General features: G+C 64.1%; 1 protein-coding gene across 2 annotated transcripts; it reads right to left on the reverse strand.

The window, feature by feature from the left end:
- Window positions 1–6,323: 6,323 nt before the first annotated feature.
- ZBTB7A (zinc finger and BTB domain containing 7A) lies at window positions 6,324–21,730 on the reverse strand. 2 transcript variants are annotated; one of them, XM_032306302.1, is made up of 3 exons: window positions 21,262–21,730; window positions 10,434–11,716; window positions 6,324–6,891 (listed from the first exon to the last, which is right to left on the reverse strand). In XM_032306302.1, exons 2-3 carry the CDS (start codon window positions 11,699–11,701, stop codon window positions 6,393–6,395), a joined length of 1,767 nt encoding a protein of 588 aa, XP_032162193.1. In that variant the 5' UTR covers window positions 11,702–11,716; window positions 21,262–21,730; the 3' UTR covers window positions 6,324–6,392. The 2 variants fall into 2 exon arrangements, with proteins under 2 accessions (XP_032162193.1, XP_032162201.1); XM_032306310.1 differs by lacking the exon at window positions 21,262–21,730 and adding an exon at window positions 20,010–20,468.
- Window positions 21,731–22,173: the final 443 nt, after the last annotated feature.

Genomic DNA, 22,173 nt, shown 5'->3' on the forward strand with positions numbered 1-22,173 from the left:
GCCACCGAGGTGTCTGCTTCTCTTGTGCGTCGGGGCACTGGCTGGGGCGAGGGGCTCGAAGGACAAAAGCTCCCTGTGGCCGGTCCCCTGCGTTGCATGACGTTGGGGATCCAAAAGGCACAGCATTTGGTCAACGCGGAAGGTTTCACTTTGTGCTGCTGGGCCGGGTGTCTTTGTACTAGGCTGGGCCAGGAGCCGAGGCAGAGCTGCCAAGTCCAGGACTGTCCCCATGGGCAGCCGGGAAGACCCCCACACGGCCCATAAGCTGGTGGGGGAAACACGGGCCAGGGCCCCGAGACCCCAGCAAAGCCGCCGGGAGGGGGACAGTCAGACAAGAGTAAGTGTCGGTGACGACACAGAGGGACCGGAACCCTCACGCGGGCCTGGTGGGAGTGGAAAGTGGGGCAGCTGCCCCAGAGGACCGGACAGTGGCCCCTCCCCAGGGGAAACAGCGATCGCGGGACAGCCCTTCCCGTCCTAGGTTAGCGAGACAAGTTCACGTGCAAACCCGCACACGTGTGCAGAGCAGCCGGAAGGTGGAAACAGCCCCACATCCAGAGACAGGCTAACGGATAAAGGAGGGGTGTCCCCCACGTGCAGGCACGTCTCTCGGCCGCAAACAGGAGCGAGGCTCCCACACGCGTGGCTCCGCGACCAGACCCCGAGCCCACGAGGCTCAGGGAGGGGACCAGGGTCTACACACATGACATGCCCAGAACAGGCTCCTCCACGAACAGGGAGGGGGCTCGTGGGGCAGTGTGTAGGGGTGACTACTAACAGGGATGGGTTTCTGGGGTAATGGAATGTTCTGGAAGTAGGCGGGTTCCCGGAATATGCTGATACCCCTCCTTTTACAAGATGAGTCCTGAGTGAGTACTATTTAAATTAAAAGCAAACCCCTCCCTCCTAGCGGCGGGGGGGGGGGGGGGGGAGGCTAAGGGGGGACACCAGGGCGTGTGGGAAGAGGCCCTGGTGGGCTGGTGGCTGCCTCAGGCCACTGGTCCCACCAAACCCAGCCCACAGTGGAGGCCGCAGTTGCCGGCCTGCGCGTGACCCCGAATCCCTCCGCACGACCCGGCTCGCGCTCTCCAGGGCTGCGGCATGGCCATCCTGCCTTTTGATCCCCTCCATCACCCACCCCCAGGGCCCCACTCAGGGCCCTGGAGGTGGCCGTGTTTGGTAACCCCAACCTGGACGTGGGGGCTGCCGTCTGGGACCCCTCATTGTGGGTGGGCAACGGCCCCCCCTTCCTCCTGGGGGCATGTCAAGGAAACAACAGTCAGCACAGAGCCTTGATCGCGCCAGGGGGCCCGGTGTGGGACAGCCCCCGGGGCGGGGGGCCTCCGGCAGATCTGGGGCTCCCCAACTAGACGCCCCGCCCCCGGCCTCCAGAAACCGACGAGCTAGAGGTGAGGTGACCGAGAAGCCTGTCAGGCCAGTTCTCCCTGCCCGCCTCCGGGGCCCCTTCCTGGTGCCATCTGCCCAAGCTGGGGGCGTGTGGGTCACCTCCTATGTAGGGGCCCCAGGCCTGCCAATGCTGGGGGTCCCCACCCAGCCTGGGAGCCCGGGAGGCCAGCTTCCAGGCCTGGCAGGAAGTGTCAGGCTGAGCATGGTGTGGGTGCTTGAGGGCCAGACCCTCGGTGATGGGGGTCCCCAAGGCACTCCGTCCCCACCCCCCAGCCACCACCACCCCCTGGCCCCCACCCAACAAAACACAAAGAACATCAAAATCAGGCAAATGAGGCGGCAGCTTTCGTAACAGGCTGCGTTTAGTGGTTTTTTTATGTACAAGAAAAATGACTTTTTTTTGTCTGGTTTTTCATCTTTTGTCTTTTTGTTTTTGTTTTTTTATTACTTTTAAAGCTTCTCCCCCCCACCCCCAAAAAGTGCATTTTTATCAATTGATTTTTTTTTTTTAAATCTCCCACACTTTATAAAGACTCTCAGATACAGTCTATGGAATGTCTGCTCTGTGCTCTGTGTCCCCGGGCGCCGCCCTGCCCCCCATTCACCAGCCCCGGCCCCCCGAAGTCCAAGGCACCTTGTATCTGGGCCTGGGAGGGGCAGCGGGGAACCGGGGTATCCGGACCCCTGGCCGTGGCCTCCAGGCAGCTCCGACTCCGGGACGGGGGCCTCCCCGGCCCCCTCCATCTGCTGGCCCTGCCCGCCCACCCCCCATGTAAATCTATGGACTTAGTGCGAGCTAGTCTGAACTCTGAGGTTATGGCTCCCGGGGGCCCCTGAACCCCCAGGCCCTGACCCGTCCTGCGCCAGCCGCCCCTCCAGGAAGGCTGCTTCCTCAGCTTAAATAACTTTTTAAAATAAAACTGCAAATATAAATATCTTTCTTTCTCAAAAAATAGGATTTTTGCTTTTTTTGTTGGTTTTAAAATTTTTTTGTCCTGCTTTGCCTTTCGCTCTGTCTGGCCTCCTACCATCCCGGCTGCCTGGACTGCCTCGGTCCTGGGGTGGGTGGGTGGGTGGGTGGGGGTGCTCCCCGGGCCCCAGCCCCTGCCTCGGTGCCACCCTGTGCCACACATCCGCTGCAGTACCCCCCGACCCCGACCCCGCACTCCCACCACCATTACTGGGTCTCAGTAGTGCAGAGACGCCCCAGAGGGCCCTGGAAGGGACTGGCGTCTCTCCCCTCCCCCCTGAGACCCCCCTCCCCCTGGAAGGAAGCCAAGGGACAGCCATGTACAAACGGAACGGGATGAGATGGCCACATGGGTTCTCCTGGGCAAGCCACCCAACGGGGCAGACTTTGGTACGGCCTGCTGAGCCCGGCTGGGCCTGCTCCGGCACTTTACATTCACTGGGTTTTAAGTTTTTTTTCTTTTTTCCTTTTTTTTTTTTTTTTCCTTTTTTTTTTTTTTTTTCCTTAATCTCAAAAGGCAGGGTCAGGGTTGGGGTGGGGGTCTAGGCAGGGAGCAGTAGCAAGGGTGTTAACCTCTCTCTCCAGGTCCCACAGGCTGGTGGACGGCTGGGGGTGGGGGGCTCCGGCTCCCCCACCCTGAGCGTCCCCCGGAGCGCCCCCCACCCAGAGCCCCAAGCCGGGACCTCACTCTTACACACACGCGCACAACACACAGCCACACAACTTCACCAAGATGATGGAAATAACAATTTCGCTTTGTTTTTCTTTTCTTTCTTTTTTTTTTTTTTTTTGTACCAGGCAGTTAAAAAAAAAAAAAAAAAAAAAACACCCCAAAAAAAGAAAACACAAAAAAAACCCCAAACAACCAAACAAAAAAACGTTTTGCTGTGTCCCTTCTGACCAGTCAGCACGTTCCCCCTCAAATTTTTTTTTGTTTGTTTCCTGAAACGCGAGAATTCAGCAGTATCTTTGGCAACACTTTATCACGACCTTAATTTAAAGAATAAAAATAAAATCGATCCACGTCTATATACAGTATGTGATTGCGCAGAGTTGGGGGGGGCTGGGGTCCCGGCGCTGGGCCCATGCAGACCCTGCGGCCCCTAGGACGGGCTGGCGGACAGCAAGAGAGGGTTAAGGCGGAGTGGGTGGGCAGGGCTGTCAGAAGCTGAGCTCAGAGCTAGGGGCAGGGGTTTAGTGCAATTCCCAAGGAAGTTTGTTAAAAGTGTGCTCGGCGGGGGTTCAGCCCTTGCCCCTCCCCCCGCCATAGTCCCAGAGGCCTTGATCCCCCAAGTCCAGTCGCCCCCACTGGCCAGGACGACAGCTGATTTTTCAGTTGGTTTTATTGCAAGGGGGGTATACGGGTAGGGTGAGGGGGAGAGGGCTGTTCCCTCAGGGAACCTCTCGGCTGCGAAGGGCGGGGGGGTCCCTGGCCTGGGTGCTCGAGCTCTCTGCTTGGCCTCCACAGATGGTTCTCCAAAAGAGCTCACTCCGTGACACGGGGTGTGAGCGAGGCCACCCTGGGCTCCCTGCCACCCCCCTCGGGGGGGGGCAGTCCTGAGACATTTGGGGGGGGGCTTATGGGCTCGGGGGGGGGGAGAGACACGAAAACTATCCTGTAGAAACGATGATGAAAGTTGCCTTCTTAAAGCGCTTCCCTTTAAAAAAAAAAAAAAAAGAAAGAAAGAAAAAGAAGACGGGGGTCTGTGTCACAGAGCCAAGGGGCCTGGGGAGATGGGCCAGCAGCTGGGGGGAGCAGGGGCCCCTCACCTTGGGCTTCGATGGGGAAGGGTCTCGGCTTGGCAGAGCGTCTATTTACAGGGTCCCACGCTAGGCATTGCATATGCGAGAGGGCGTTGGGGTGAGGGTGCCCTGGCCTCTGGCAACACGGTCTCCCCAGCCCTGGCCCCTGTCCGTGGCCTGTGGCTCGGTTGGTACCGGGCCTTTGGGGAGCCAGGGGCTGGGGGGAGGCAGGTGCCAGCCCCCAGATTACAGTCAGTGCCTTTGAATAAAAAGGGGGTGCCTGGGGGGGATGTAAGGCCCTGGAGGTGGGGCCCCGTCACCCACCTCGACGGGGATGGCATGTCCAAGATGGCAGCTCCTTGGTGGCCACAAGGAAGGGCGGCCATGCTGGAGGGCGGGGAGCCCCGAAGTGGGCGAGGGGCGAGGGCAGGGGCCGGTGGGGGAGGAGGGGGGCTGGGGGGGGGGGCTGGGCTGCTCTGGCTGGTCAGAAGGCCAGCCCTCTCTCGGGCCCATCCCTGAGCTGGGGCGTCAGTAAGGAGGGTCCCCGCGGACACGGGTTGGCCATCGTATGGCTGGCGGGTGACGAGACATCTCCAAATCAGAACCAAAAAGGGACAGAAGGGGGGTGGGGGACACGGCAGAAACACAAAAACCCCACGGTCCTGCCTGCAGCACAGGCCCCCGTGGCGAAGCACGAACGGCCTCAGCCCCGGCCCGTGCCTTCCTGACCCCTCCTCACCTCGGGGAACAGAAGTGGATTCTGCATCTGTGGTGGGTTTTTTTTTTTATTATTTTGTACAAAAATAAATGGACTTTTAGGAATTTTCTTTTCGCTCTCTCGCTCTCTCTCGCTCGCTCGCTCTCTCTCTGTTTTTTATTTTTATTTTTTTTGTCTTTTCGACTTTTCATAGAAGTTGGTTGCGACTTGTAAACATGTTTTTAAATTAAGAATTAAGATAAAGTGTAGTACCCGTTCTGTTACAAAGTGCCGAGACTTCTATTTGTGGTTGGTTGTCTTTTTTTTTTTTTTAAGTTTTTTTGGTTTTTTTTTTTTGTTTTTTTGTTTTTTTGTTTTTTTTGTTTTTCCTTTCGTTTTGTAAAATCTTGTTTTTATTGCTTTTGTGACACTGGAACTTCTGGACTCTCTCCCCTCTTCCCTGCCACCACGAGACCCTGGGCTCCCTCTGCTCTGGGCTGGTCTGCCCCACACTGTTGTCTGCTCCTCTGAGGAAAGTATATTTTATATATATATCTATATATATCTATATATAAATTTTGTTTTTAAGGAGGAAAAGAAAAAAAAAATCTAAAAAGTGCTTTAAAAACTTGGGCAGAGGCAGGGAGGGTGAAGACAAAAAAGTTTCGAATCTCCAAACGTCGTCTCGTGGGGTCTGGGCGGCCTGGTCAGGGAGCGCAGGTTGGGGGGGGGGGCGCCCTGAGCGGAGGTCCGGGGTGGGGGTGGGGGTCCGCCGGGGTGTAAGTGCCGAGAAGGGAGGCAGCGGGAGCCCCTGGGAGCCGCCCTGGTGCCCCCGCCCCCCCCCACCCCCCGGGGCTCCCCTCTCTCCAGGCCTGGAAATAAATAGATTTGTGTCACAGCGGCCAGGAGACACAGAGGACCACAGGCAGGAACGGGAGGCGGGGAGGCCATTGGGGAAACGGAGGCGGGGAGACCCCCACTTAGTAAGTGCCCTGAGGAAGGAGGGTGGGGGGTGGGGACGGGGTACATTTTAACGTCCACTCACAGCGGACAGAGAGCGTTTAAGGTCCTGTCTGAAAGACTCGTAGAAACCAGCGAGAGGAGGAAAACAAAAGCCCACCCCCCCCCGTCCCCAGCCCCCCACGGCCACCCTCACCTCCACCTGGGGCCTGGGGCCCTGACCAGGCCTCAGATGGGACCCCAGACTCCGTGCCGGGGGACGTCTGGGGGCCTCCGCATCTGTGTCCCACAAAAACCCCAAAGTGAGCCCCGAAACCCATCGACGGGGTGGGGGGATGGGGAGCCGGAGCGGGGGCGAGGGTCCCCGTGGAGGGAGAGATCATCATGAAGGAGAAAAATCTGAGAAAAGCGCTACCCTAGATTCTGTGACGTTTCATATATATATATCTGTATATATATATATAGATATAGATATCTGTATATAGATAGATTTTCTTTTTTTGTGTTTTTTGGGGGGGTGGTGGGTGATTTTCTCTTTCTCTCTCTCTCTCTCTCTCTCTGTCTCTCTCTCTCTTTCTCTCTCTCTCTCGGGTTTCTGTTTTCTCTTTTTGGTTTTCAGGCAAGTCCGGCCGCAAAGCTGCCGTCGGCGGTGGGCCCGGTGCCCCCGTCGCCCCCCCCTGCGCCGGCACCCGCTACATTCAACCTGCTCAGGCCGTCGGGGCTGGCCGCCTCCTCGTCCTCCTCCTCGTCCTTAAAGTGCTTCTCCTGGCCGTTGCGCCGGGCGTCAGGGGAGCCGGGCGGGGCTGGGGCGCCGGGCGGGGCGGCGGCCCCCGGGGACGGGTCGGGCCCCCCGAGCCCCCCGCCCCGGACGCGGGGCTTGCGGCCGCGGCGCGAGGGGACGCCGTTGCAGCCGTCCTTCTTGAGGTGTCTGTGCAGGTGGTCGGAGCGGACGAAGGTCTTGCAGCAGCTGTCACACTGGTAGGGACGCAGGCCCGTGTGCACACGCATGTGGTTCTTCAGGTCGTAGTTGTGGGCGAAGGCCGCCCCGCACTGCTGGCACAGGTACGGCTTCTCGCCCGTGTGCTTCCTCATGTGCACCTTGAGCTTGTCCTGCCTGTGGACGGGGCGACGGGTCAGCGGGCACGGCCGGGGGGGCCCCCCCGCAGCCCACCCCCCACCCGCTGGCTTGGCTGGGGACGTGAGACATCGGCGCTGGAGCAGGGGCAGTGCTGGGCGCTCTGGGGCGAAGGAGGTGCCGAGGGCCCACAGGAATGGAAACGGGCCTCGGATCACTCACTGTGTGGCCTCATGACACTGGCTGAACCTCTCTGAACCCCTTTTCTCAGCCATAGAAGGAGGGATATAAGGGGCTTCCCCCCGGGACTTTGATGGAGTGCCTGCTGAGCACCAGGCCCTATTCCGGGGTCTGAAATATACTGCAGGGCACAAGGCAGAATGCCGGGGTGTTTGGTAACAGATGGGGGGGCCAGCTGTCCTGGTTTTTAACACCGGCAAGCCTGCATCCTGGGGCCACAAGTTTCCACCCCACGGCCCCTAGGCCCCATCCACTCTCCCAGCACCTCTGCTTCTCTTGGTTGGCTCCGACCACCCCGGCTTCCTGGCTGTCACAGCAACACACTAAGCACATGCCTACCTCAGCACCTTTGCATGTGTTCTTCCTGAAGCCTGGAGCACTTTCTTCCCAGATCTTCACATCTAAATTCCAGCTCAAATGTCACTTCCTCAGAGAGGTCCCTCCACCCCCTGCAGTCGACACCACCACCATCTGACTCTCATGCCCGTTTCCTTGTTCCTCATCTGTCTGCCTAACTGGACCATGAGCCCCAAGACAGCAGGATCGGGGTGATTCTGGGATCTCTGCCTGCCCATCTTGCCCCACAGGGAACAGCATGGGGCCTTTCGGCCCCCAAAGCTGGTCAGCGTGTCAGCCTTAAGCAACTTCAGGCCAGCTGCGGCTCTGTCCCCCAGCAGCCACTGCTCGCACGTGGCCCCTGAGTCCTTGAGAACATGTCCTGTCCGAACTGAGAGGTGCTAGAAGTGCAAAATGCATCCCAGATTCTGAAGACTTTATCTGGTTAATGTAATGTAAAAAAACTCATTTATGATTTGGCACACTGGTTACATGTTAGATGTATTTAAAAAAAGGATACAAAGTAGGATTCAAATCACTTTCACCCATCCCTTTAACTTTTTTAAATTGTGGCTATCAGAAAATGTAAAATCACAGCAGTGACTCACATGACGCTTTCCCGCACTGTGTTGGTCTGCAGTCACAGGAGAGGGCTCCTGCTTGGACCCATTCGGCAGGGCAGAGACCTGGGTCTCAGGAGCCCCGGCCAGCAATATCTGAGATACAATGGGTCTCTCACTTTTCACATGTGGCCAGCCTGGTCAGAGCCAGGAGTGACAAACTCCTATTCATCCTTCAAAGCCCCATCTCAAATGCCCTCCTCCTCCAGGAAGGCTTTCCCCTTAGTCAGAGACTTGGTCTCCCCGAGGTTCCTCTAGCCCCAGGTCCCTCCCTCTGGAATCACCCACAGAGCTGGTGTCCTTACTCGCTCTAACCCTTTCTTGACTCTCTACTGCTCTGAGGGTCAAGACCTGGCACTCTGCAACCACACTCCTGCCTATTCTCCAGCCTTATTACTTCTAGGTGCATCAGTGGAACTCAGGCCACAGTGAACTCATCGCTCCTTGGACTGACCGGGTCTGTCAGCAGTGAGGGGGCGCAGCCGCCAAGTTCCCTTCCTCTCACGCCACCCAAAGTCGGCTAACATAGTCCTCCGGCTGCCTTGCCTGGGTTCTAGCATGGGGCCGGGTCCAGAGGGTACAGCAGCCCCTCGGACTATGCAAGCAGTGCACAGAGATTTCCCCACATGAGGCCCAGAGAGGGAAAGTGACCTGACCCAAGTTGCACAGCGGGTCAGGGGCCGCACAGTGGTGGGGTGGGGGTGGAAGCAGCCTGTTTCGTCACCCCCAGCCCTGGTCCGGGTAATTATAGCCCCGGCTGCCACAGGCCCCGCTTACTCAACTCTCTAGTGTGACTCAGAGGGGCCCCTGGGCTCCCTGGCCTGGAGGAAGGCGTGGGGGCTGGGGCCCTGAGTTGGGGGCAAAGAGGAGCCAGGTGGGCACACGGGGGAAGAGGCACAGCCCAGGGACCTTCTCCCTGCCTCAGCTTCCCCGAATGACAACCAGGATCAGCCCGAGTCAGGGTGGGGTAACCACGAGTACAGCAGGTGAGAATGAAACTGCGTCAGGCCTGTGGTTAGGGGAGCCGGGGGAGTGGGACGGGGTGCTCCAGGCCTCTGCACAGCCTGGTCACCTCTCTAGACCCTGGCTTGCTGGGCCTCTATCAGGCTGCTCCTGGACCCAGAGACCCCTGAGGGCAGGGCCCACAGACGCCTTAGGACTCCTGTCTGGAGAAAGAGGGAGGGCCCAAGACTCTGAGCACCCAAAGCTCACCAAAGGGGTGGGGGCTGGGCCACCAACTAGACTGCCTCCCTCCCCCCTACACCCTTGGCCCCTCGCGGGGATACCGGGATACCCGGGCCCTGCAGTCAGGGCCACACCCTCTTCTCCTGGCCTGCTGGGGAGGGGGCCAGAGGTCAGCCCCTCTGTCCTGTCCCCATGGGGCAGGACCGGGAAGCTGGGACAATGGCCTCTTTCTTTAGCCTGGGTGGGCGTGGCTGGGGGAACCCCAGGGCGGGTGGGGGTAGGGGGTGATGCTGAGTCACCCAGCCTGGCCAGGCCCCTGCACGCCAGCCCCCCACCTCCACTGGGTTGGTCCACAAGGCCCAACCAGCCAGCTCTGGACTCTTAAGATCCAATCACAAATTCCCCTAGCCTGGCCTCGGACTCCTCCTGCCTGAGGACCAAGCCCAGTAGCTCGTAGGCCCATTTCCCTCCACAGGTAGCTGCAACGCCCAAGTCCACTGGCCTCAGGACCTTTGCACCGGCTGTTCACCTTGCCTCCTTGGGATATTGGCTCTGTTTATAACAGCTGCTGCCCCCCACTCTGTTCCCTGTAGCTCTGCCAACTCACGTTACCAATTCTGTGGTTTTGCCTCAGATGTGCCCCCTCGCCCACACAGGACCTCTAGCGTGTCTCTGCACTCCTGGGTCCCCACCGCCTAGGACCGGGCCCAGCACCCAGCAAGTGTGCCATAAATGTTGGCCCAGGACAGTGAGGCCCCCAGGGCTCCCAGGAGACTCAAGGAGATAACACAGCTCCCGATGCCCTATGGGGCAGCCACCCCCTCCCAAAGCAAACATCCGCCTCCAGCACAGCAGAGAAGAACCGCCCCTGGGAAAAGAAGAAGAGCGACTCCCTGTGCCTTCCCCTTGAGCCTCCTGTGGTTCGGCCCCCGCGCCCGCACACTCCCCGTGGTGAGCACCCAAGCACCCCCCGCACCCGAAGGCTGCTCCCCGAGGGCCGTAGGGGAGGCAGGTGCCCAAAAACGGAAGGAGCACCCTTCCAGGCAGGACCGCGCTGTGTGCATGCGTGCGAGCGCGTGGCTGGGTCCACACGTGGGGGAGGGGTCCACACGTGCCTGCAGTTGAGGCAAAGGGCCCTTGCAACACCCCCTGGCCACGCCCCTGCAGCCGCCCCTGGCCACGCCCCCACGGCTGGCTCACCTGGTGAAGCGGACCTTGCAGATGTTGCACTCGTAGGGCTTCTCCCCGGTGTGGGTCCGGATGTGCCGGGGCAGCTTGCCGGCGCCCTGGATGACCTTCTCGCAGATGGGGCACTTCTGGAAGGCCTTGGCCCGGATCTTCTTTTCCACCTTCTGCGACCAGGCTGGGTAAACATCCCCGTCGTGGGCGCTGCTGAAGTACTTCAGGTAGTAGTCCACGACGCCCTTGTCGTCCGCCCGCGACTCGTCGTCACTGTCCCCCGCCGCCGCCGCCCCCGCCCGGCCCACCGACGACATCATCTGCTGCAGCAGCGTGCTGGCCGCCAGCCCGTCCGCTTCGGGCCCGTCCCCGTCCCCGTCCTCGGCCGCACCCGACAGGAAGCCCGGAGAGTCGCCCGGCTCGGGGGCTGCCTCCGACAGCGAGGCCGCCTCCTCCTCCCCACCCCGGCCGTAGTGGCCGTTCTGCGTAGCGGTGGCCGGTGGGGCCACGGGGGGTGGGAAGAGGCCCCCGGTGGGGGCATCCTCGTCCCGCTCGGGCCACAGACCTGGGTTGCTGTCGCCCTCATCCCCGTCCCCGGCCGAGGGCCGATCGCCCGGCGGTCCCGGCCCGTAGAAGTCCAAGCCGTTGCAGTCGCCAGCGGCCACGGCGGCCACAGCCGCGGCCACGGCCTCCTTGGTGGCATCCAGGTCGTCGTCGGACGCGCCAAAGGCAGACCAGGGGAAGGCGGCGGCGGCAGCGGCGGCAGCGGGGGGCAGGCTGTTCATGGGGTTGCTCTGGAAGAACTCGAGGTACTCCTTGGCCCGGAGCAGGTTCCGCTGGTCGGTCTGATCGACGAGGTCCAGCTGCCCGGTGTCGGCGCCCGCGTCGGCCGCCAGGATCTGCCGGTCGAGGAGGTCGGCGCAGACGTGGCTCACGGCAGGGATCTCGAGCAGGCGGGCGGCACTGAGGATGTCGCCCACGTTGGCCGTGCTGACGGTGAGCGTGGCCGTGTAGGCGAAGTCCATGAGGGCCGTGAGCGCCTCGGCGCTGACGAAGTCGATCTCGTACACGTTCTGCTGGTCCACCACGGCGCCCGACGTGAACAGCTTCTTGAAGTACTGGCTGCAGGCCGCCAGCACAGAGCGGTGCGTGGGGAACTCCCGGCCCTCCACGAGGATCACCACGTCGCACAGCAGGCCCTGCGTCCGCTGCTCGTTGAGTCCACTCAGGATGTCGCTGCTGTGGTCAGGGAACGGGATCCCGATGGGGCCGTCCACGCCGCCGGCCATCTTCCGCGCCGAGACCTACAGCGCCGGAGAGGGAGGGAGTGCTCGTGAGGGTGCCAGCCGGGGACCCTGGGAAAGGGGCACCCCGCCCTGCCCCCTAGCCTCAGTTGCCCAAGGCAGGGGGTGGGGGATGGGGGGTACGGTTCAGCACCATCAAGGTGAGATGACATCCGCAAAACCCACGCTGGATGCCTCAGGGGGCGGACCCTGGTGCCCTGTCCTCCACTAGAGGGCCCGCCAGACGACCCACCCAAGAGGTGATCTGCAGCGGGGCGAGAGCACACAGCAGGTGCCCAACGAATGCCTCCCGGGACTTGCTTCCTCATGACTCGGAGCACCGGCTTCTGCCCCTGCACCCAGCCTCTCTAGGAGGCATTGACACAAGCCACCCACCAGGCGCCATCCCCCCCGGGGCAGCATCATCTCTGCCAGGGAGGTGAGAAACCAGGCCTCGGGGAGGAGACCTGTGCCCACAGCCCCACAACTGCACCCCCGCTCAAACCTAGGGTGCATGACCCAAGGGTCCATGTCCGCCTGGCCTCTTGGCCTCCCAGGCCCTCCCTCCCACCTCCCAGTGAGGCCCAGTTCACTTGGGGGGCTCTGAGTCAGGGAAAGGAAGAGGCTAAGAACTAGAGACCAGGCTGGGGTCACCAGGCTGTAGGCGTGCCCCGGGGGGGCGGAGCCAGAAACGTCACAACAAACCCCGGGGAGCCCCCACGGAGCAGCCTGGCCCTGGGACTGCTTTCCCCTGCCTGCCACGGATGAACCCTGCAGAGGTGGAGCAGGGGGCTGGGGGCTTCCTGCCCATATCAGGCCCACCCAGGCCACTGCTGTTTGGCCCGGGCCTCAGTCTCCCCATCCGTTAAATGGACAGAGGGCTCTGGAAGAGCTGGCCACGGCGGGGGCGGCACTCAGTCCGTCCTGCCCCTCTTCCCCACTCCTTTTTTCCGCCTTCCCCTGGGCTGTGACTCATCCAACCACTCGGGCGCTTGTGCAACCCTCTGGCTCCTGTCCGCACCCCTCCGCCCTCTCTGGGGAGCCCCTGGCTGCCCCGAGCCACCCAACACAACCCACAATCCTCTGGCCGGTCGGCTCCCAGGACAGAGCCCCCCGACGTCTCCAAGGAGAGGGGTGCAGCTGTGCCTTCCTCGGCCTCCTCAGGACCTTTGGAGCGCCAGCCCCCAGCGCCAAGCAGCCCAGCGTGGCTCGAACCCAGATCCCTCCCACCTCGAAGGGCCAGCCTGGCGGGCCACGGAGCCCAGGGTCCGTGCGGCCGGCCCCAAGGCCATGGCGGAACGGTCCCAAGCCTGGGCCGCCCTGGGGACGGGGTCCAGGCCTTGGGGCCAACACAGAGGCCTTTGTGCAGCCACATAGGCACAAACTACACTTCCCAGGATGCTTCTCTCTGTGGCCCGCCCTCTTTCCCGCTGACCGCACCAGCTGCTCGGTTCCCCCCTCAGTTCCGCCAGCCTGTTGGCGGGGGGGAGGCTGACAAGTGGCTGCTGGGAGCAGGAAGATGGGAGACTGACCCCTTCTGAGAGGCTCAGCCCCGGGAAGCCTCGGAGGAGCCCCCATGGCGGCTTCCACCCCCTGCCACCATCTGCTGTCTGGCCCCAGGCCCCCGGGAGCAAGCAGGCAGATGGGCTCCGGATCAGACTGGCCTTGGCCCTCCTCACCCCCTTCTGATCCGCCTCAAGATGGCCACCCTGGCTGATCTGTCCCCCCCACCGGGGTGCCCCAGCGTCCCCTCGGACCCTGAGGTGTCTCTGGGGGCCTCAAGGTCGGGCCCTGAGATGGTTCGGATGATTCACCGGCCCCCCTTCCACGGCCACTCCGCCCCCGCCTTCCCACGGGCACTGAGCCCGCAGGGCAAGGGGGCCCGCACAGCCCTACTTCAAGGGTGAGGAGGCCCAGGTTCTCATTTGCTGGAAACCACCTGGCTGGGAAGGAGCAAGCCTGGGCCTCGGAACTGGTGTGGGGCAGCAGGCCAAGTCCTGGGGTCCACGCCGGGTCCGAGAGCATCTCTTTCCCCACGTAACCGCAAGACGTCCTCCGGAGGGCCTGGCCTGGGAGCATGGATACAGGCCAAAGAGCCCCCCTGCCCCGCGAGAGCGGCATGACCCCCACTGACAGAGGAGAACACAGGGGCCCAGACACACCTGGACCCCCAGCCCGGGCGCCCGGCGACCCTGACCCTCTGGGTCTGGCCTCCCATGTCCCTGCTCCCGCCACCAGCCCAACAAGCCGTCACCTCGTCCCTCACCCTGGAAACCAAACTGGCTTTGCAGACACCTGGCCCACACCCTCTCTCCAGGAACACAGGCCACCTGCCCGCCACACCCTGGGCCACGGCCTCCACCCAGGCCTCCTGGGTGCCTCCCTCTAAGAAAGAGTTAGAAGACGGTGTACGCCAGGAGAGGAGAGGCAGCTGAGCCCCCTCGCTGGGTCAGGTGGGCTCCTGGCAGCAAAGAGCCGCATCTGTTCCACACCCACTGGGCCCTACGTCTTCTCCCGGGAGAGCCTCACGGCTTCCTGCGCTCCAACAGGCCCGGCTCACACCTGACGCCTAGTAGGTGCCCCCACACCAGGCGGTTTCCTTGGCAATGACAATCCAATGAAACTCCTCTTCTCTGGGAAGCCCCACCCCCACGCCGGCCAGGCGGGAGGTGGGGGGGTCCCCCTAAGCTCAGGCCCACACCCACCAGGCCCATCTTTCATCAGAGCTCCGCCCCCGCGCTCGCCTCTGCGGGATTTCCGGGGTGCTGGGTGCTGACTCGGCGGCAGAGGGGCAGGCCTCAGCAGGCTCCTCCCGGGCTAGAGGTGGGGCACCCCTTCTCTCTGTGCTCCCCGCCCACCCCCTCCCGCCACCGCCGCAGGCGCACAGTAGGGGCGCAGCAAACCGGATGAACCGAAGACCACAGAGCCAGGCGCTGGAGAAAGCCCACACCCAGCCCCGCCCACCTCGCCACCGGGCTCCCCAGTCCCACCTCCCATCTAACCCGGGGTCGCTGGCCGCACTTCTTCCAAGGTGGCAGAACCCGGGCCGGTTTCGGCCCTTCTGGGGCCTCCTCTGTGCCCTGGACATTTCAGGAACTAATTCAGGCACTAACCAGGCACCTTGACTTCATCCTTCCCACTGTAACCCTGGGCTTTAAAGACAAGGAGAGGCTCAGAGCAGTGAGGAGGCAAGGTGACACAGCAGACCAGCGGCTGGGCTGAAACTCAGACTAGCAGACCCGAGCCGCTGCCACGCAACAACTACTAAGGGCCCCAGGTGAGGTCAGAGGTTCATTCCCCTGGTCCCAGGAGGAGCAGGTGCCACCAGGAAGGACCCCAGGATTGTGGGAAGGGCGTCCCAAGCATGGGGAACAGCAGAGGCCAAGGCCCAGAGGTGGGCGCCTGGGAGAGGGACAGGGAGAGGAGGCCACATCTACCAGGCTTCCCAAGGTCAAGGGTGCAAAGTGAGGGTTGGGCGCGCCTCCTCCTTCTCCCCCACCCCTCAGGAAGGAGAGGGGGCGGGCAGGTTAATGGCCATGTGATGTCTTCCTGGAGGAGTCCTGCGGGGGGGGTGCTGGGGACAGCTTAGTGAGGGGTCAAGGCCTCTTCACCCCTCACCCGCAGAAGAGAATGACAGGAACCCAAAGGGAACTCTAACACCTACTATGTGCCGCGCAGAGCAGCCTGGGCCCGCCCCAGCAATTCCACTTCCAAGTGGTAGGACTCTGGGCAGAACACAGGGTCTCTGTGCCCCGGTCTCCTCAGAGGTCACGACAGCAGCAAGGGGACTGCGGCTGCTCTAGGCCCAGGGTCCCACTCTCACCCACTGGGCAAATTCTGCCTGAGGACCTACTGTGTGCCAGCACTGGTCCCCAGAGGCCCAACGAGGCTGTTTGTTGATCCTCTTCTGTGCATGGGGAGGGGGGGCGCCTTGGAACTTAATCTCTAAACGCTACTGCAGGATTTTAGCCCCTCCCCACCTACTGTGTGTCAAGGGAGTGTGTGGGGGCGGGCCCAGGAGGAAGCCAGGGGAGAGGAGCTGTCACCTGGAGGGGAAAACCAGGCCCAGGCCCAGAGAGGGTGGGTGGCCCGCCCAAGGTCACACAGCAAGTCTGGTGCCCAGGTGCGGCTGCCAGGCCCACACCCAGCCACCCCCGCCCCCTCCCAGGCCAGCGGCCTGTGTTGCAAGGTTGGTCCCAACGGGTAACCCCGCCCTGACCTGGTGCCAATCCCTGCCTGGCCCGGTCCCCGGCCTGGGGTTTAATGGGACAGGAATGCAGCGTCCCGATTAGGGAGTGGGGGGCACCAAGGGCTTGGCGTGGCTGCTGGGCTCCTAGCCTGCCTGTCCTCAGAGGCCTCCCTCCAGGCCAGACACCAGCAAACAGGCCCTCGGCCATTTTATGTGTCCATTATTGCCCTAAATGGGGAGGGGCTTCCTGCCCAGGCCTTAAAGGGCCAGAGGCAGGAAGGCTGCGGGCCCAGTGGGAAGTGCAGGGGGGAAGGGTGACAAGGAGGTCATGGGGATCCCATCTGACCCCCAACTCATGGGTGGGGCTGAGGCTCACCCTATTCCCACGCTCTTGAGCGCCGTCACAGGTCAGGAAGTGACAGCCCTGACACCAGTACCGGCCGGGTTCCAAAAGGAAGCCCCAGGAAGAGAGAGGCCGTTCATGGTATTAGAAGGAACGAGCCGCCCATCACCTGGGGTAAGTAAAGCTAAGCCTCACAAAATCCCATCTCTGCCTACCCCACCCCTGCTCAGGCTGCACCTGCTTGTACAAAACGCCGGGAAGAGGCCTGGGGAGCCTCTAGGAGCCAGACTCCTCTGTACCTCCAGCCTCTTCCTCCCTCCCCGGAGGCCTGCTTGTTACCAGGAGGTGCCTGCACCAGCCCCACCCCCGCCCCCAGCCTGGGCAGGCAGAGGGCTCAGCCTCCAAGCCCCAAAGGGGAGCTCGGCCTATCGGCGCCTACTGGGGGGCCCTAGTGTCCCGTGCCCACAAAGCCGCCAAGTCCCCTCCCATCAAACACATCCTGATGGGAGGTGGGACCAGGCCTTGTTTTCCAGTTAAACCAGAAAGGCGTGGGTGGGGACACTTCCACTGAGTGGCCGTTCACAGCCTGCTGGGGGGACAGATGGAAGGGCCGGTCCTTTGGCCACACTCCTCACAAGCGCCGGATTCTCCGCGGGTATCTTTCGCGCTTTGGTACTCCGGACTCGGGCCTCGGGCCCCAAGGGCAGGAGCTGCTCCTCCACAGCTTCGGGGGCGGGGGGCCTGATCTCGATCATCTTGACATCAAGCATCCCAGGGTCTGTAATCACTGCCCCACTTTACAGGTCAGGAAACTGAGGCTCAAGAGAGGGGAAGGGACTTGCCCAGGGTCACAGGACAAGCTGACTTTGAGCTCTGCACTGTCTAACTGGTCCTGCCAGGGCTCCTTCCCCGCTCCTCCACGCTGCCCCCGGGGCACCAGCAAGGGACTAAATCCCCCTCCCCTGGGGGCCTTGGGGCCGAGGACAGCTTATTCTCACGCCCCCTCAGCAGTGCCTTGTGATAGCCCAGGAGAGGGATAGGTTTGCCTGAGGTCACACGGGGAGCCTGGGGCAGGCCTGGAGTCCGGAGCCCTGGTCCTCAGAAGGATGCAGGAGGGGTTCTCTCCCAGGCCTTGACGCTCCCTGGGAATCACTGACCAAACCCTCAGGCCCAGAGACTCGGGCTGACGGCAAGACTGAGGTGGACAGAGGGGTAGTGACCTCCCCAGGCAGACCTTGGGTGGGGCAAGGGGTAGGCTGGGACTGGGCCACCCTGGCCCCCACCCAAGCCTGTTCCTCTGGTCCCCACCGCCCAGGGCTGTGGCAGGGCGGTTTATGGCCCATCAGGTGCCTGGAGCACAAGGTGACAGGTGGGGGCTGCCGCACGTCTCAAGGGGTTGTGCTGGCGACACACTCCAGCAGAATCCAGGTGGTGCCCTGAACTGACCTAGGGGCTCCCTCAACGGGGGGAGGGAAGGAGCGAGAACACAGGCAGACCTGCAGCCACCAACCGCAGAATACCCTGTAACACCACTTTACGAGGGGGGACATCCAGACTCCGACAGGCTGAGGGGCTTGTCCGACGTCACAGAGCAGCCGGTAGGAGTCATTCGAAACCCCCGCAGACCTGGGCCAGCTCTGCTGCAGAGCAGCCGGCCCCGAGACTTGGCTTTTTCGAGGTGACCTCAGTCATCTTGGGTATAATGGGTCATAAAACCCAGAGCCCTGCCCATCTTCAGGGGCCAAGGTGCCAAGGTGCGGGACTGTGGCTCCAAGGGGGTGGGAAAGGCCTCAGCAAGTCGTAAAAGGGCCGGCCAGAAAAGACTGGGATATGAGAGGCCAGGGGTTTGTGCTGTGTGACCTTGGGCACCTCGCTGGCCCTCTCTGAGTCTCACTGTCCTCTTTGTGCAAAGGGGTTCGAGAGCCCCAGGAAAGCTCCATTTGGCCTCCAGACCCCTGCTCTCAACTCCCAGGCTCTCTGGAAGACAGGGGTGTGGGCGCCCCTCCGCTGAGAGGAAGGAAGATTGGGCCTCATCCTGAGCTGGGAGGCAGGACCACAGGGGACAGACCCTGCTCCAGCGAGGTGACCTTGGGCTGCTCTCCACTTGCCCCTGAGCCCTGGTCCCCAACCGCCTCACCACGACACAGGCTCCCACAGGCTCCCAAGGCTGCTGTAAGCCCCTCGTCAGGGTCCTCTCCCTGCCTTGGCTTCCTCCTAAGGCAACGGCGGCCGGGGTCGGGGTGTGGGGGGGTTTGCCAGCCTGAAGCAGCCGAAGGTTGGAGGGCCCCGAGGAAGAGAAAGCAAGGGAAAAAGCAAACACAGGTGCTTGCTCCTGCCTCGGGAGCCTGCCCTGCTGGACAGAAGCTGAGCTCTGCGGGGCCTCAGTATCCCACACGCAGAAAAGGGCACACCAGCTCCCCACCGCAGCCCTAACACTGCTTCTCCCGGGGCCCGCGAGCGCGGAGAGTGGGCCCGCGAGCGCGGAGAGTTTCGTGGCTCCCGGCCCGGGCCAGGGTGCTGACTGGCCACCACGCAGCCAATCAGAGCTAAATAATAAATACCCCCCCAAAGTGACCCACGAATTAAAATTTCAGTGTCCCGGTTGGCTCCTCTTTCCTTCATTAGGCATGCGGATCCCAGGGCTTCGCTCTCCGTCACTGGCTCCTGCCCCCCCTTCTCCCCTAGGCTCCCGTCGCCACAGCGATGGCTGGCGGTAAACAGAGCCCCGAGCCCAGCCGACAAGTGCCAGGCCCGGTGTGCTCCAGGGGCCCCACTGGGGGGTGGCCCCGGGGGAAATGCCCCCTGCCTGGAGCCCTCGGCCTGGCAGCAGGAGGGCCCAGCCTGGACTCCCTGACCTCTCCCAATACCAGCTCTGCCAATAGGAAGTGATCGGCGGGTCGTGCGGAGGGCCCCCCCAGTGAGGGAGCGGCACACTCAGGGTTACGCCCTGGCCCTGTTGGGGGGGGCGCTGACATGGAATCCCGGATGCCCTCTCCAGCCAGCCCTGCTCCCAGAGGCAGCTGGCAGTGAGGAGGGGGGAGTAAACCAAGCCTGCTACCCATGGGTGAACCAGGTGGGCATAGCGGGGAAGGGGCACCAACACCTCTCTCACTTCCGCCGCCTGGCTAAGGGGAGAGAGAGAGAGAGGCTAGTTGTCGACCTCCCCCTGCCGCTCACTCCACTGCTGGCTGCATTTCCCAAACATTTAGTGGGCGCCCACTAGGTGCCCCGGCCTGGTTGGACAGCAGTCTCTTGCTGCGGTCCACGGGGCTCCCCCGCAGCCAGCCAGCGCGGGCAGTGCCTCCCAGAACCCGCAAAGGCCTGTGCCTGAGGGTGCACCTTCCCCAGCGCTCAGCTCAGGCCCCTGCCTGGTTCCCAGGCCTGGGGCCGGGGGAGGGAGCTGGTTCCCAAGCCAGGGAGGGAGGAAGAGCGAGGGAGGGGGCCGGATCCCACCAGCTCACCCCCTCCCCTGCCGGGGCTCAGCGTTCGCACGTGGTGGTGGCGTCAAGGGGAAGGAGGGGGGTCCGGGCCAGAGGAGACGGGGTCACGCGCTTTGGGGGCGCGGGCGGGGGAACAGGGGTGCTCTCCGCCCCCTCCTCGGGGGCCGGAGCCGCGCGGCCGCGCGCGGGCGGGGCAAGGGGCCAGGCCGGTCCCCCCACCCAAGGCTGAGTCAGGCCCGGGCGGGGGCAGGAAGCGGCCCCCTCCCCCGCCCCGGCCGCAGCGCGCGGCCCCCGCCCCGGCCCGCGGGCCCCCGCCGCGCCGCCCGCGCGGGGGGCTCCTACCTCCTTCCCGGGGCAGCGGCGAGGGGGCCCGGCCCCGGCGGCGGCGGTGGCGGCGGCTGCGGCTGGGCTGGCTCCCTCCGAGGGGCCGGGAGGCGGCAGTGAGCCTGGCCCCGCGCCACCCCCCGCCGCCGGCGGCCAATCCCCACCCGGGCTGGGGGGAGGGCGATGCAAATTACCCCGGATCTGGGTCCGCCCGCCCGCCTCCCCCACGCCCGAGCCCGGCCTGCACTAGGCCGCGCATCCCCGGGCTCGCTTGCGCCGCGCGGCCGCTCGGGCCGCCGCCCTCCCCGGGGAGCGCCGGGTGGGTGACCCCCCCCGGGGCGGGGGGCCGAGGGGAGGGGGGCTGGGGACGGTTACACAACCAGGCTGGGAGGGGCCCCGGGGCGGGGAGGGGGCCGGCCCGCGGGCCGCGCAGCCGGAAGCCGGGGACCGCCACCGGCCCCCGGCGAGGGGAGCCCGGCTTCAGGCCCCGCCCCCAGGCCGCCTCGGCCCGCCCCCGCGCCGCGCCGCGCGATCGGCCCGCGCCCATTGGTTCGCCGGCCCGCCGCTCACCGCCCCTCCTCCGCACCGCCCCTACCCGCGGACCGCGGCGGGCCGCCGGCGCGAGGCACCCTGGGACGTGTAGTCCGAGCCGCCTGCCACCTGCCAGCCGCAAGCGGCGTGGGGACTACGACGTCCAGAAGTCCCCGCGGCCGCTCCCGCCCACCGGGACACTCCACCCCTTCCCCCTCCTTTGCAAAGCCCCCCTCCCTGTTTTTTCAGCCCCCTCCCCCCCATCCCCCATGGAGCTCAACCCTGGCCAACTCCAACGTATGCACGCAGCACCGAATAGGCCCCCGGGGGGCGAGAGCACCCCCAGTACCTAGCTGCAAACTTAGCACGCGACGCGCCCCCCTATCTCCCCACGCCGGTTTCCCCCACCCTCAATGCGGCCCCGCTTCCCCTCCCCCGCTCTCCGCGCGCCTGGGATCCCCGAAAAGCCATGCACTCGCGGGGGGGGGGGGCCCGCTGGGGCACAAGTCCATGCACTTCGCCCCCAATCCCCCTTCCCGGGCGGCGACCCCTCCCCGCGCTCGGGATCCAGGGTGCCTTCAGCCTCGGGGCAGCTGCCAACCACCCCCTCCTCTGAAACTTGCGGAACGTCCGCGGCTCCGCGATCTCCCGTTCCCGGGAGGGCAGAGGTGGGCGCAGCGCCCCCGGCCCGTCCCCGCCCTGCACCCTGTGCGGGGGGCCGCGCCGGGCGCTGACTTACCTCGCGCGGCCGGGCCGGGGCCGGGCCGGGCCGGGGCGCGAGGGGCCGGGGCCCGGAGTTGGGACTGGGCTCCTCGGCCGCTCGCCTCCGGGGTCCGCGTCTCTCGCTCTCCGCCTCTCGCGCTCTCCCCTCGTCGCTCCCTCGCTCCGGCGGCGGCGGCGGCGTCACTGCCCCTACAGTAACTGTACAGTACAGCCAAAGCCCCGTATGATGCTCGCGACTCCCTTCCTGGTTTCTCCGAGGGCAAGAGGGGTCCTCCCTTGTCTTAAAGGTGCCGCAGCCGCCGGCCCCCCCCCACGCCCAGCCCGCCCCCCCCACCCCGGCCTCGGAGGCCAGAACAGGCTCGGCAGGTCCCCTCTTGCCACGTCTCTGCCCTCCCGTGGGGCTTCGCCTGCTGCGCCGGGGAGACCGGGCTGTTATTAGGTTTTGTCAAGTTGGGGGGGGGTCCAGCCCGCCCCCGGCGCGCCCCCCCTCCTCTGACCTCTCCGCCCCGCTGCGCGGCGCCGTGCCAGCTTGCCAGCTTATCTGGCCCCAGAGCTCCCCGGGGCGCGGGGGGAGCGGGCCCCCCGGGGTGGAGGGGGGGTGGGGGCCTCCAGATAAACAGGCCCCCAGCCTCTGCGCAGAGGCGGGCGCGGGGGGGCGCGGGCTTTGCCCCCGACGCCCGGGGCGTGGCAGGATGGCAGCGGGGGCGGGGAGGGCTGTGCGCACTGCGAGGACCGACGCGGGCGTGGGTCGCGGCGGCCGGGGCTGCTGGGGGTGGGTGGGGGCGCGAGGGAGTGGGGTCCCCGGGCCAGGCGCCGGCCCTCCCGGGGCCTCAGTTTGCCCAGCCGCAGAAGGGAGCCGGGGGCGGGCTTTCGAATGACGGCTTGGGTCCGCTGGGCTCCTGGGTCCCTAAATGAAGCAGCCAACCTG

This window comes from Mustela erminea, chromosome 1 (assembly GCF_009829155.1).
Source record: "Mustela erminea isolate mMusErm1 chromosome 1, mMusErm1.Pri, whole genome shotgun sequence".
Taxonomy (NCBI): domain Eukaryota; kingdom Metazoa; phylum Chordata; class Mammalia; order Carnivora; family Mustelidae; genus Mustela; species Mustela erminea.

Coding starts and splice junctions, on each gene's coding strand:
- ZBTB7A (XM_032306302.1), bottom strand. CDS start 11,701: ATGGCCGGCGGCGTGGACGGCCCCATCGGGATCCCGTTCCCTGACCAC. Junction 6,892..10,433: donor TGCAAGGTCCGCTTCACCAG/GTGAGCCAGCCG, acceptor CCCCGTCCACAG/GCAGGACAAGCTCAAGGTGC.